The sequence below is a fragment of the Uloborus diversus genome, chromosome 6, assembly GCF_026930045.1.
Source record: "Uloborus diversus isolate 005 chromosome 6, Udiv.v.3.1, whole genome shotgun sequence".
Lineage (NCBI taxonomy): Eukaryota > Metazoa > Arthropoda > Arachnida > Araneae > Uloboridae > Uloborus > Uloborus diversus.
Genome location: NC_072736.1, coordinates 5485618 through 5500746, shown reverse-complemented (window position 1 = coordinate 5500746; position 15129 = coordinate 5485618). Strand labels below are relative to the sequence as shown.

The 15129-nt window shown below is 33.0% G+C and overlaps 2 protein-coding genes across 3 annotated transcripts in view; one reads left to right on the top strand and one right to left on the bottom strand.

The window, feature by feature from the left end:
- The window catches only part of LOC129224172 (serine/threonine-protein kinase 10-like), a 135490-nt gene extending 124315 nt beyond the window's left edge, over positions 1-11175 (bottom strand). The window contains exons 1-3 of the mRNA XM_054858589.1: positions 10732-11175; positions 7357-7521; positions 1982-2180 (exon numbers count right to left, since the gene is read on the bottom strand). Of these exons, the coding sequence (XP_054714564.1) occupies positions 1982-2180; positions 7357-7521; positions 10732-10899 (532 nt within the window). The 5' untranslated portion in view covers positions 10900-11175. The remainder of the gene's footprint in view (positions 1-1981; positions 2181-7356; positions 7522-10731) is intronic.
- A 1053-nt stretch (positions 11176-12228) lies between these two features.
- The window catches only part of LOC129224205 (syntaxin-18-like), a 45727-nt gene continuing 42826 nt past the window's right edge, over positions 12229-15129 (top strand). The window contains exons 1-2 of one of the 2 annotated variants that reach the window (XM_054858622.1): positions 12229-12434; positions 14753-14817. In XM_054858622.1, the coding sequence (XP_054714597.1) occupies positions 12294-12434; positions 14753-14817 (206 nt within the window). In that variant the 5' untranslated portion in view covers positions 12229-12293. Of the gene's footprint in view, positions 12448-14752; positions 14818-15129 lie in introns of both variants that reach the window. The other variant, XM_054858623.1, reaches the window with a different exon arrangement.

Sequence of the window (15129 nt, the reverse complement as noted above, 5' to 3'; positions counted from 1 at the left end):
GAAAGAAAAAAGAATGAAATCTATTCCCAGACGTTTAAAAGGTGTTGTTGATACTGCAAGATATTCTACTAAATAATAACTTAATAAAAAGTTGGATTATTCAGTAATTTATAAACATTTTTTAAAGTGTACGAAGACTTTTGTGAGAAAGTTTTAATATGTTTTAAACAATTTTCACGTAGTTATGTTGCAAAATGATCATAGATCTTGTAATTAAATACCTATTCCGAAATATTAATTCTAACCAATGGATAGGATCCTATTTCATTGAAAGTCGTAGGTGTACGAACAGTTTGGAAGCCACTGTATATTTATGAGAATAAATAGGCATTCCCATTCAAGGGTTTTGTTTTCATATGTTCAGCAATTCAGAGATTGTGAACAAATTAACGTTTTCGAAAATAGCCAATTCACTGATCGAGTAACGCACCTAACCTCACCAGCAAATAAACTTGTGCAATAATATTATATGATAATTCGATAATATCTTTTGGCAATGTTTGACATGCAGGGAAATGCTTTATTTTGACAAGGCTCAACTGGATCCAGTAACTTAACTGTTTTGCTGGTAATACTGTTATTTTAATAGACTGAAGAAACGAAAAGGTGGCCAACAATGAACGCTATCTAGTGGGGTTTAGGGTTCATCCACTGGAGCTTAGGGTTAAAATTTCAACTATCGAAATTTCACCAAACAGGTAATCGCTTCGTTCAAATATAGGAGCAATTTTCACCCTTCACACCTTGACGGGCTATTTTCTAGTAAGAAAAGAAAAATCTATTTCATGAGGTCATGAAGTTTATGGAGATCTTTTGCTAAATGTTCACAATTATTTTAAATCTAAAACCAACTGCAGTGGAGCCATAGCACGGGTTTTTATCAACCACATTATTTTTTGCGCAAAAATCTCTTCCCATCCCATACAAAGCAAAGGGTACACTTTTGCATATCAAACGATAGTTGCTAATCGGCACGTGACTTTGCAGGTATACAATTGGTGTACGGAATTCGATAAAACTATTAGTTCAAACAACAAAGCCATCAATAATAAAAAGCACAACTTTTTCTATTTGACACTAAAATTAAACTTTTAGAAAATAAAGTCAATCCCACGGGATTGACTGTTTTCAATCCTGAAATCTCGCGGGATTGACTGTTTTCAATCCTGAATTCGGCGCGGGATTGGAAACCCTATTTAAATTCATTTTCATTTAAAACTTGAGAATATCTTATTATAAAATAATATAAGTTAATGATATTCATGTACATTATGTAAACTTATTTTTTGGGAGGTACGCCACATTACTGTATAGCAATGTGTATGGGGGCCATTCTATGGGGAAAATTGACATTTTGTCCCGCACATAATGATGTATAAATGCCAATTTAAAAGGGTAACAAACAAAATTTTGTTGCCTTAGAAATTAAACAAATGTGTGAAAACCTAAGCAAAATATCTTGTTCATCAGCTTTTAAAATTTTTCTTTTTTAATGAAATATATTACAGTAGAACTCTGGGCCCTGATTTAAAGAGGAAGTCAGAAGTTTGCTTTTGCTGTGCAAAGAAACTTCTAACTTTTTTCGAATCCATGGGTGCAGATGATGATGCTTCTTGGGCCATGAACGTTCCTCGAAAAACAATAACACAAGAAAGAGACAATAAGACATCTCCAAGTAAATTAAACAACTTCTTTGGTACTGTACACAAGTAAAAAAGCAAACAAAGGGAATCTGAGTGACTTTACATGATTTTCTCCGCAAACCAGTATTTTACGAGCTCTCGGTTATAACGAGCAATTTTAGCGGTCCCTTCGTGCTCATTATAAGCAAGTTCGACTGTATCTATTACGTGCGGGACAAATGACATGTTTTTTTAGGAAATGGCCCATTTATCCCATTAGCCAAAATTTGAACGAAACACAATTATTCTTTCAGATAAGCCACATAGGAGTACAAATGAGCAACAAGAATGGAAATTACCTAATTTAACTCCTCCATCCATGGTGAGGAGGATGTTACCAGCTTTGAGATCCCGGTGGATGATCTTGTTTTCGTGTAAAAATTGGAGACCCTCACAGACTTCATGGCAGAGATGTCGAATTTGGGATTCCGTCAAAGGCTTCTCCAGATCCACCATTATCGTATCCACAGCCCCACCCTCGCAAAATTCAATCAGAATCTGGAGGGAAAGCAGGAAACACATGAACATTTCCCAATGCACAGCAATTTCTTCCAATAATTACAAAAAATTCCAACCCTCTGAATAATAAATTTGATTCTTTTAATGATGCTACTGTTTAAACGGTACAGATGTGATATACCCCCCCATTTGGCGACATCCGATTTTTTTGCACAAAATTGAAATATTTTTCTCGCCAATGAGGCGATAATTTTTTAAGCATGGCATCCCTGGCGAAACTAACCTGTGTTTAGCAACCCGAAGGCAATCTTACAGATCTGTTCAAACTTGTTTACTTGGGTTGTTTACTCGGTTTCACGCAGGAGAGATACGTGGTGTTGTTTCGTGCAATATACCTTACAGGAATGCTTATTTTGTGTTAGTTTAAATTAGTAGTGGTGTTTTGAAGTAAAAACATTAGAAAATGCCAGTTTCTTCAAACTTGAAGGTTAATTAAAAGTTAACTCCAACGTGGTGTGTATCTGTAACGTGCCATTGTCATATGATGTATTGTTTTAGACTGAGTGTGAGGATTTATACCATAAAAAGGTAAGTTCTTTATTTTAGAATTCAAAAAAAAAAACTCTCACTTCCGAAATTCTTTGTTTTTACAAATCCTTGATGGGTTCTTGTAGTTTTTAACTTTATTTTTACTGTATGTAAATTAATTTTACAAAAATAGTATGGTTATTTTGTTCTAAAAGTTAATTCTTATCGATGCCACGAATTATTTAGACATTCTATTAACGTGCCTCCTTTAGGTACTGAATTTCTGAAAATAAGTCGACTCCAGCATTTTATAAAAATATAAAGGTGTTATTTTATGTAAAATATAACAGGTATTTTGAAAGCATGTCTGGATAGCAAATAAATGTATGGTATTTTTGCATTGTTTATGCTTAGGATGTTCTGTTGAGCTATTTCTACTTTTCATACATCGAAATTTGAGTAACTAAGCGCTTTTTTGGCTGAAATAGTTATTGATTTTGGGGGTGTTTTCCGCTTTAAACATCGCAATTTGAATCGCTTTGCTCTTTTTTAGCAGAGTATGAGAAAAGTTTTTGTTCGATGAAATGCATGTTGAGAAATAGCTTTTATTTCTATTGGTACATATTTCATTGGTGAGCTGTTATAGTAATTTGTCAATTTAAGCATTTTAAATACTTTCTAGTAATTGTTCTTTGTGTACAAAAACTTTCTAGTTTCTGGTATTTTTGAAGCGTATATTTGTGATGTTTTTGTCGTGGTTTTATGTTGTTTTTATATATATTGTGTTCTGAAGTGCTTTGATCATGTTTTTTTATCTGATTTCTTCCTGTTGGCGCTAAAAAAGCATCGCTAAGAACGATGTATGACATGTCGTCATACATAGTTTTCTTGGCGACGCTTTATTGGCGCCAACAGGAAAAAGTCGCCAAGGGTGGGGTATATCACATCAGTTCCGTTTAAACAGCACCTTATTTTAAACAAATCATACACAGAAAAAAATCATATTGTCAGATTGTGTGGGTCAACTATTTTTCTACACTCTCAGCTTGTTCTTTGAAATTTAAATTTTAAAACGAACATGACTCCTTGACAAAATTCATTAGATATTTCATGTCTTTAAGCATTAATAATATTTACATAAGACGGAATGTCCCTTTTTTTCCCACTGCTGTTCAAAGGGTGGTGTGGTTGCTTTGAAGAGTTTTTTTCTTTATATTTATGAAAAATAACTATGTCATACTCCAGACAATTAGAGCCTGAATTATCAATAGGCCCATGGAGGCTAGTTTTTGGGGCCTAAAATATACCGTAGATTTTTTTTTTTTTTCAATTGCTTATCACTTTTGTATCAAAAATTTTTCCAAACATTTTTTAACAAGTGTAAGTTACAAAACTTAATTTTAATTGGAAGCCCTGTTTTGCTAGAGATTAAAAGTACCTGACAGTGTAAAGCTAAATCTTCTTCTTGGAGTTAGACAATTATTAGAGACGTACCGAGTACTCGGTAACCGGCCAAATTCTGATCAGATACTCGGCCAATACCGAGTAGTTGCAAAAAATTGAATATTGTCCAAAGCAGTAATAAAATTTATAAAAAACAAGAGCAAGCATTATATTCTGCAATCATTTACAATTAAAATTTATAAGTCAAATTTAAATTTTGAGAATAATGAAGTTTGTAATGCTTCAATGGAATAAATCTTTATTTTAATGTCCCCAAAGTTAATAAAACTTATTTATTAAAAATTATGCAAAAAAGGTAAGTATATAAAATATGGAATTTTTACATTAAAAATGGATTTTTGCTACAAACAAAAATTAGTTATAAAAAATATAAAAATACCTTTGCTTAAAAAATAAAAGGAAATAAAACAACGTTAAAAGTACAGTGCAGGAACACTGCAGACATGTGTTTTGGCATTACAAGGAATTCCTTTTTCAATGCACAAAATGGGAGCTCGTGGATTTAAAGGCATCCGACAAAAGTCGGATTTTTTTGTCGAATGTCTTTACATTCTTTAGCTCACATGTTATGCACTGAAAAAGACGTTCCTTGTAACGGGAAGGGGGGGAGGGTAGAAACATGTGTCTGCAGTGTTCCTGCACATTTGTAGTATTAAAAAAAATTATTTATGTTTGGCGGACTAAAACTATAATTGATTGGTATACAGTGAAACCCCTCCTAACGGACACCCCTCTTATGCGGACAATTTTTAATTCCCCAGTTCCAATACAAATAACATTATTAAACCCCTATCCTGCGGACACCTCTCTGTTGCGGACAAAAAAAAATTGTCCTGTCAGTGTCTGCATTAGAGGGATTTTACTGTAATTTGTTTTAATTCCAACTTGATTAATCATACCTTTTATTTATTTATTTTTAATTTAAAAAATATTTTTTTGTAAAATTTTTGACTCAAACAAAATTGTTTATATAATGCGTAATTGAATTTCAGCAGGAATTCAGTTTTAAAAACTATTGTATGGACAAGGATGTCTATACTACTATTCCAATAAGTTCAAAATTCATCACATGTGTGTCGGTGGTTCTTCTTAAAACATAATTGGTACTTGGTAACTCGGCCGAGTAGTGAAAGGCCGAGTATTCGGTACTCGGCCAAAGTGCTACTCGGTACGTCTCTAACAATTATCAATGACATCTAGCACCGACAGCTCGGATGTTGCTCCATATAAGTATCTCACTCAATTCCTTCACCGTAGGCTCACTATTACTGCTTATGGCACTTACTTTGTTTCTTTTAAATTACGATATTTCAAGATGTTTAAGCAATTTGTTATTTTTTATTTCTGTCAAGTTCAAATAATTAGCTCAGCTTCATAATAGGAAAAAAAAATTATAGCACAAATTAATTATCACTAATGATTAGGTTGTGGCCTGAATGAAATAGTTGTCATGTGTGTGCATCCTGAGGAGTGAAATAAAAGGTTCAATATCATCTTGTTTACACCCTCAGTGAGTTGCCTATACTGCCGTGCTAAGCACAAAAGTCGCATCTGCACTTTTTGTCAAAATTGAGTTACAGTCACCAGATAGTTCTTAGTCACATATTTCACCTAAATACAAGGTTTTATAGACATTTGTCAATGGGAAATATTTAAAAATTAAAAAAAAAAAGGTGCATCTCAATCAAATAAATGGAGATATGCAAAAGCAGCACGTTTTCTCCTTTTGAACTCAACTGTAGATACGACTTTTGTGCTTAGCACGGCAGTATAACCATGCAAATGCCAGTTACCAGAGGGTCATGGTGCAGACTGCACAGTTAAAATTTTTAGGGCACTGTTTCTAGGAGTAATTTTTAGGGGGATGGGAACGCCATTCCACTTTCTTCAATTGTTCTACTCCTCTACAAACAGGGTTGCTATTTTGTCCACTTTTTTTTTTGTAAAAAAAGTGGACAAAATGGATAAAATGAAAAATCAACTGATTATCCATGCATAAAGTTATTGTTATGGTGTAATAAAATTAGTATATAATTCTAATACATTATCTATTATGAATTAATCATTTAATTAAAATAGAATGATTGTTAACTTTAGAATTTAATAAATAAAAAAAAAAATTTAATTACACATTGGTGCAACTAATTTTAGAGCATAATTTACTTAAAAGTAATAAAATTTCACAAGGTGAATAAGCTATTGGGTGTGATTACACTATTATATATTACAATAAGTAGAAATTAAACTTGATGGAAAAGTCAAATGAAATGCTTAGAGACATACAAAACAAAGATTTACAGACTAAAAATATTTTACTGTTATATTTTTGGAGTTTTTATTGATGTCACCCCATAGTAAAATGTTGATGTACTCTGCATGTTTAAATGGATGCGTTGTCATACAAATTACTACTTTAGTAGGGTTGTGGGAATTCAGAACAGTGTACCAGAAGACTATAATGAGCAAGAGGGTAGATAGCTTTAAAATGGCCTTCATTAGGGACTAATAAATTGACTAGGTACAGCCTAGCTGGGTACAGAGCCTGTTGCTGATCATCACATATGCATTTGTATAACAAGAACAGATTTCACTTCATGTGAGTTTCTCTTTTTTTTAAATATGATTTTTAATGTTTTGAGACTCCAACCTTTAAAAACTTTTTATTTCCACTTATTAATTTTATAAATGCATTTATTATGGGCAATAAACCTCTATATCACAGATAAATATCTTAAAATGTACAGCTGATGTGTTTGTTTTTATAAATGATATTACATGCCATTATAACTTATTAACACTCATTTGACTTTTACACACTTATATAAACTTCAAATGATCTTAGTTTTTTCATTTTCACATCAAAATATTTTTCAATAAATTGTTTATATACATATTTATGTAAGCTATTTTATGTTAAAATATGGAATAGGAAGAATCTATATAATTATTTATTATTTTCAAACTTCCAAATTTTTAACTAACAACTTTTAGTTTACCGAAAAAGTGGACAAAATGGATCAAATGGACAAAATAACATTTTGTTCGGCACAGTTTTTTCCAGGTTTTTTCCGGGGTGGACAAAATAGGCCAACCCTGTCCACAAATGTGTTGGATTATTGTCCTAACATTTCTAAATGGGGCCCTGCTGACAATGCACAATCTACTCATCTTGAAGACACTACACAACCATTATAAGTGTGAAGTGCACAAAATCAAAGCATACCCATAGTCTCGACTCATAAAAAAATGCCTCTAGAAGTTCTACGATATTTTTATGCTTGCACTCGGACAGAATGTCGATCTCAATGGTGAAATCCTCCAGCTCATCTTCTCCTTTTAATTCACATATCTTGGCGGCGGCTAGCTTCCCATTTTCTCTGTTTCGAGCCTGGAATAAAAATAAAGGAAAGAGCAATGACACTGAAGAATATTTCGAGAAGATATGCAGATGCAGTAGAACCTCATTAATCTAGACTGCACAAAGTACGGATTCAACAAAATACTGTACACTGTAAAAATTGTATTTTTAGTTTAAAAGAATGAAATATGACCACTGCCAAAGTAAAAATGATGCCTAGTATGTACAATACATTTTTACAGGCTTAGAAAATTCATTATAAGACTTTCTTTTCTTTAGGACAATATGTACATCTAAATTGTTATCTGGATTAAGTGAAGTCCGGCTTAATAGGGTCTGGTTCATGAGGGTTCACTGTACATCATACCATACTAGTTAATATACCTGGCATTAGTACAGTTTTCACACTGAAAAGCTTGAAAGTGATCTTGTATAAATGTAATGCATCTACATACACACACAAAATAAATAAATGCTTGACTTCAAAAGTACTAAAACTAGAAAAGGTGAGAGTATTTTACTCCATGTCAACAAATCATTTGGAAAACGAGCTTTGAGTTAAACAAGATGAAAAATTAAATGGATTTTTTTTAACTTCATGCCGAAATCATTCATATGTTTCAAACAAAACGTTAAGTTTTTTAATTTATAAATAAAAATGTAATAAAACTTTTTAAATGGAGTCTGAAACAGCTTTGAAGATTTTTTCTATTGGAAACAACTTTTAATAAAACCAACAGAGTGATGTAGTAGTTAGACACTATTCTCTAATGCCTAAAGGTAGTTTTGAATCTATCTCTAGTCTGGATTTTTCACAATGCAGAAAATTGGCAGCGCCTGTGTCATACGATTAAGTTGCATGTAAAAGGTCCTTTGAGTACTCCTTTAGTTTCGAGTGCTCTAGGCAAAATTAAATTCCTAGTGCAAATTTTGTATCAAATAAAGCCCAGGTGGGGAAACTGAAACTGGACGTCTAAATTTTAAAAAGTAATGGCATTTCAAGGCAGTGGCCATTTACATGAAAGAGAATAGATGCTATATAATGGGATTGCCCTAGGTCGGCAGAAGGTAGTGCCTCTAACGCATCCCCATTAGAAAAGAAGAAAAACTTACAATTAGCAGGAAAATGTCATGCATCATTTAAAAATACAAAGAAAAAAAAAGAAAGAAAGAAGAAATACGACTGCAAAAAAAGAATTTTATAATATTTCTGCCTATATAACTGCGGATTAGAGGAGGGTAGAGGACTATTTTCAGGACAAAAGGTTACTGAAATAATTTTATTTTGAAATCCAACAAGATTCTTAAGCAATTGAGCAAAAAAACAATTTTAATGCTTTTTTTTAATTTATAGTCAAGTATTTGCTTTAAAAATATATTATACAATGGTAGGTACAATACAATGCACAGCTTAGGAGTTGTAAATATCATGCTACATTTAAAGTTTTGAGGACCAGTGCTCTAAATATACAATTATTAGTCATGTTTTGCAACCAGATCTTTCATTGAGCTCAAATTTCTGTACTTTAGAACCAAACTTTTGAATCCATTGAATGTATTTTTGCCTGATTCACCGCAGTCAGGATTAATGCTAAAAAATAACAACCAAATATAGCTTGAACTCTTTGGAAGCATATCCCTTTGTGATAGTCAGCTCTAGGGCCAGAGGGGGCCTACTGATAACGCATCGGACTCATGAACGGAGAGTCATGGGTTCGATCCTAGCCGGTTGAAGACTCACCGTCTTCATCAATGGTGACTAGAGGACATTAAATATCCTCGTGTGGTCACAAAGTGCTCCAAGTAAAACAATACCTCTGGGGGTGCTGGGCCAGGGATTGCTCGGTTTCTGGTGTAGATAAAAAAACAGAGCTGTGTTTAGGGTCAAATCCAACCGGTAAAACCACAAATAGCGGTAGGTACGGGGGACCCTGGAGTGAAATGTGATAGTCACTTCTGCATGTTGCGTTTTATTTCTGTTAATGGAATGTTTTACAACCCTAGATCTCATTTTGACACCTAGAAAACTTGCAAGTTCTGTCACGGACATCATTTCGAATTTTTCGGTGGAAAGAGGGCAAAGGTTGTGCATTCAATGAAAATTTTTTTGGAAAATAATTTTTCAAAAGCCAAAGGGAGATGGAGGGATTAACCCCCCCCCCCCCCTGATCTGCTAAATGACAAGCCTAGACAGACATTTAGATTTCAACTATTATTTATAATACTGCCCTTTTTATGAATACTACGATATTAATTTAATTCAAACTTGAATATAACTTTGTGATACATGTATTATGTTAATGGGAGTTTTACAAGGGGTGCCCAAAGGGGGAAGGGGGATGACGCATTTGGAATCGAAAATTTTACGGTTTTTTCAACTTCTGAGGAGATTTTTGAGGGGTGCTGCTTTGCCCTTGTAGGAGGACACAGCGTGTTTGACAAGCAAATTATCACAAAATACTTTGGAATTCAACAAGTTACATATTTTACGAGGATCCTTTATAAATGCTGCGTTTTTAGATACAAAAAAAAATCATTGTCAGAAGAAAATAAAAATGCATGCAGGGCTTGCGCTAAGCACTTGACATCATACCAAATAGGATTAAATGGTAAGTTTGGCGAAACAAGCTCTAATTTGCAAAGAGGAAATTCTCTAAAATTTCCATAGAAAATAAGCCTTAATCCACAACATTTTGTCAAAAGATTATTGAAAATTGAACTAGCCTCCTCCCCTCCTTGCGAAACAAGTGCATTATTTCTCTTAAGTGCATGCTGTGTCTTTTAAACAGAAGTACTAATGTTTGCATCTTATACTTTCTAAATTTTAAAATTTGCTCTCTGATTTGTTATAATTTGCCTTTGGCTGAGGCTTTTAAAATTTGGCTAGTTTACTAGTTAAAAATTTTAAATCCCTGGAGCGGCCCTGTGCATGTAATCAATCACATCCTTTCTGAGAGTCAGACAGGGACAATCAACTAACCCATGGCTTTTGTACAAAAAAATCTAAATAAATATTTGCTTGTTTTAATAACTGGGGTGTCCATCCCCCAAAGAGCAAAAGCACTCCTCCTTCAAGATGAGACCAAAACCCTCTGTAAAATCCCCCCCAACCGTAGATGAATTTGATTGAACACAAGTCCCCCCTCCCCCTTGGAGTTGATATGTGTATGTGCAGAGCATGAGAATCCACGAATTTGATTGCAAACGTTAATGTAAACAATCAGGTTCAAGTGCCCATACCTTGTAAACTTTTCCAAACGCTCCATCACCCAGTTCGCCAACAATATCCCAGAATTCCTCCGGATCTTCATTAAATCGAATGTTGTGGTAAACTTTCCGCCTCTTTGACTCGGAAGCGATGCTCCCCGCTATGTGGAATATTTTCTTGAAATTGCTAAAGAATGACATCTCCGTGACAGTCAACAGGGGTGACAGATGACCTCAAAGTTCAACTTCACTCCTTTACTAAGTTTTCTTTTCATTATGTACACAAAAGTTTTAAAAAATACACACAATCTTCGCATACAGACACAGATATGTGATTGACATGAGTTTGTTAAATGCCCTTCGCTTGCACATGACTCGGCAAGGGCGATCGTAAACTACTGCGCGAAATGGATTAATTCTTTCTTTAATGCTGATTTATGTAATGAAAATAAAGTAATAAATTTGCGAGGATTTATAAATTATACACGTTTAGTCATTTCAGAACAATCCGCAACACAAGTCATCTTTCCAGATAAGATGACCGCGCACTTTCCCTCCTTGGAATTCACTTCATCGCTGCAGGAAGTAATTCATAATGAGTAAATTTTTCTTAAAAATGCAAATTCCACTCCAACACCACTTTTCAACTTTATATCCAGGATGGAATGTTGCCTCGACGTCACAAATACAACTTTCGTGTCACTTTAACCGAGCTTTACGACCCGAGGGCGAAAAACAAATATTACCAGGTTAAGCACACGGGCCTCGGAATTCAGGTGTCAAGAAATCATCAGGGTAGGAAAAGATTTAATTATGCGTAGTTTAGTTTATCAAAATGAATGTAAATATGAAAACAGCCACATAAATCATTAGCATATTTGATAAATGCTTCGATAGAAACACCCGAACAATCCGATTAAGCGAGGGCGACATTTCTTCAATGTTGCCACACATTATTATAGGAGAATTTTTTTACTGTAAATAAAAAAAATATTGTTCATATTATGTTATTATTAGCATGAAATAAAACGATTTCTTCAATATTTTCTTTAAAATACATTCATGTGTCGTTTGATGATAAGAGGCCCTATATTGGTTGCGTTCGACGAGCTCGACCGAGAGCGACCGGTTAGTTAATCACGTGACAGCTAATGATCACGTGCTCCAATCAACCAATCAACTGCTTAGAATGGTAACCGCTGTGGTAACCGGTTGATCATAGAACGATTCAGTTAGTAACCAGTTACTTACCGGTCGACCGGTGAGTTTCGTCGAACGCAACCATTATGAAACGTCAAAAAAAGTGGGTATTGTTCGTCTTCTCCCCAAGAAGATTTTCCTACACGGAAAATTTAGAAATTTTGAGGTTTTTAAGCTCTACTAATTGAATTTCAGCAACAAAATTAAATTTTAAAGGCAATCCCAACAACTAAAATAACAGTTAACTGTTTTCTGTTGATCGTTGCTCCCCTCCCCTTTCTACCTCCCTCCTCGTCTCCGCCGTTTTTGTTTACATTTACACTTTCGAAAAATAGTGTAGACGTGATATAGGAAGATTCACATTCAGGTTCTTAATACCTTTTCCGTTAAAAATAATGGATATTACTGTTTTGTTTAAAGCATGTGTAAAATCTCTGAGAACTCGAAACAAAGCTTTGGGGTTAAATGAAAAAGATAAGTCAATTTTAAGTTCCAGAAGGGCAAAATCGGAGTTTGCTGTAAAAACGAAGGAAGTGGTAAGTTTTATATGTAAGTATTTAATTTTTTTTTATTTTAATGTGAATTACAAATATTTGAATCGAAATAGCGTATTTAAGGGATACGCTCACAGCCTTCTATATATCAGGCCTACGCGCTGTATTGCGCAATCGATGTCACGTGACCTCAAGCAGGCGTTGAGCGGGGAAATCCCTTTAGTTCAAACAGTGTTGTGGTCTTCAAGTAGCTGCACGTTGCGGATGCAATATTGTATTTCATCTCACAACTTTAGTATCAAATAGCAAAGTAATATTTATTCAAAATGTGTGAATACGTTATCAACTGTCTTTATGGAGACTTCAAATGATGTTTTCTTTTTTGTTCTTTGTATTTGACTGTGCTAAATCTTTACGTTTCGTCAAGTTTACATTATAGACCGTTGGGATACTTTGGTGGTGAAAATTTAACGTATCAAATGTTTAACATCTCCAAATATGTTTGAAGCTACTATTGTTGGATTAAAAAATGTTAAGAAGGTAAGTGTGGTTATCAATGGTGATTTTTAAGCAGAATTGATAATAAAAATAAATACAGTAAAATCCCTCCTAACGGATACCCCTCCTATGTGGACAGTATTTAATTCCTCGATTGTAAGGTAAAATTAAAAGGTATTATTAAACCTCTGTCATGCGGACACCCCTTTATTGCGAACAAAAAATTTTGTCTTGTTAGTGTCCGTATTGGAGGAGTTTTACTGTACTTGTTAAATAATATTTTAAGGATTTTTTACTTGTAAGGGACGAATTTTTATGTATGTTTTTTCATGCTACATATTTTTATCACTTTCGATTTTAATGACCAAGCTTTTTTGCCCTCAATTTGTGTAATGATTATTTTTTGTAACTATTGTTTCAAGAAACTTTTTAACATGATTGGGCTGAAGAGTGCTGTTTAATATATACATTAGATCGCGGTTCATTAAAAAGAGCAACTGTTTTAACTTCTAAAGCAGTTTCTATGTATTTCTGTAAGGTACTGTACTCTATTATTGAAAGGTACGCATTTTTATTTATGTTTTTTTCATGTAATACACGTTTATTACTTTCGATTTTAATGACGAAGCTTTTTGCCCTCACTTTGGTAAATGATTATTTTTTGTAACTAAAATTTCAAGGAGCTTTTTAATATGAATTCTCTGAAGAGTGCAGTTTAATAGATACATGAAATCGTGACTTTTGAAAAACACCCATTTTTTCTTTTAAACCCAGCTTCTATTTGTATAAATGTATATTGAAATGTTGTGGATTTTTTTTTTTTTTGAAGGAATTCATAGCAAATGAAAATGAATTGAAGCTTTTAACAACTATTAGCGAGCCATGCTTTAAAAATGTGGTACATGACCATTACAAGCTTAGCTCTCACACCATTTTCTTGATATTGAGGAATATTATGCAAACGATTTATAACATACTGTTGAATAACTTCTCCAAAAAAAAAAAAAAAACTCACAGATAACTCATGATAAATCTAATTATATTTTTTACTCTGAAATATATGTATCAGTATTGTCCTTTTATACCAATTGTTTAGTTTGTTTCAATTGTTCAGATGTTTTGTAATTATTATTGGGTATTGGAGTGATTTTTTTTCTCAAAAATGTACGCTGTTTCTTTTGTTTGTAACAGTTAGAAATATGGTTAAATATTGGTTTATTTTATTCCATCTTATTTTTTTTTTCATTTGTCTGTATTTTTATCAAAGGAAATCAATACTACTGTAAATCATTCGTGTGAAAAATGCAAAATATTTATTAGTTTATGAATAAGAAATATGCACTTCCCGTTTATCTTCCCCGTCTGTCTTAATCATTTTACAATTTACAGTAAGCAAAATTTATTTCGTACTTTCTTTTGCATTATGATTTGAAGTTGAAGTGTATTTTCTTTTTACCCAATAAAATTTTCATTTTTATTCATTATCTATATATTTATTGCGAATATAATATTTAATGTGTCATGCATGAATTTTAATTTAGTTTACTATTTAAGAACTATTTGTGTCGATATTAAAACTCGAACGATATAAATTTTTAATTTAGAGATGTATCGGAGTATTTCATGTAAAAATTAACTGTTTTTTTTATGGATAATAAAAAAATCTAAATTTTTATTCACGGTAGAGCTATTATGAGATGTAAACAAACCGCCTTCACGGGCGGCCATGTTGAATGAGCGCGCAGGCCTTGTGTTAAGATGGCTGTGGATACGCTACAGTAATTTTGTCTTATATGTTGCCTTTCATTCTACAATTACTTTTTTTTTAGACTTCAAAATAATTTGAAATGTAATCGTTTCAGCTTGTGACGATAACAAAAATGAAAGACTTCCTTTTAGAACATCGAAAGGATTACATAAGCGTGAAGTACGTAAACATTTTCTGCATAGTTTGCCTGATTTTATTTATTAATAATTATTATTAATATAATATCATTATCATTGTATCTTGAGACATTTTAGTTAGATGTCAAATGTAACAGTACAAATGTAGTCCTATTAACCTAACCATATTTATTTGTCAGTAAAATGATATTTTCATGTGTTGGAATTTTATACTGCCTCAAAGTTCTTGAATAATGAAATCTGATTTTTTACAAATCAAGTTAAATCCTGAAATTCTCAAATGAACTTTGCCTTGATCGCTTTTTACTATGTAAAAAATCCTTTAAACATAACT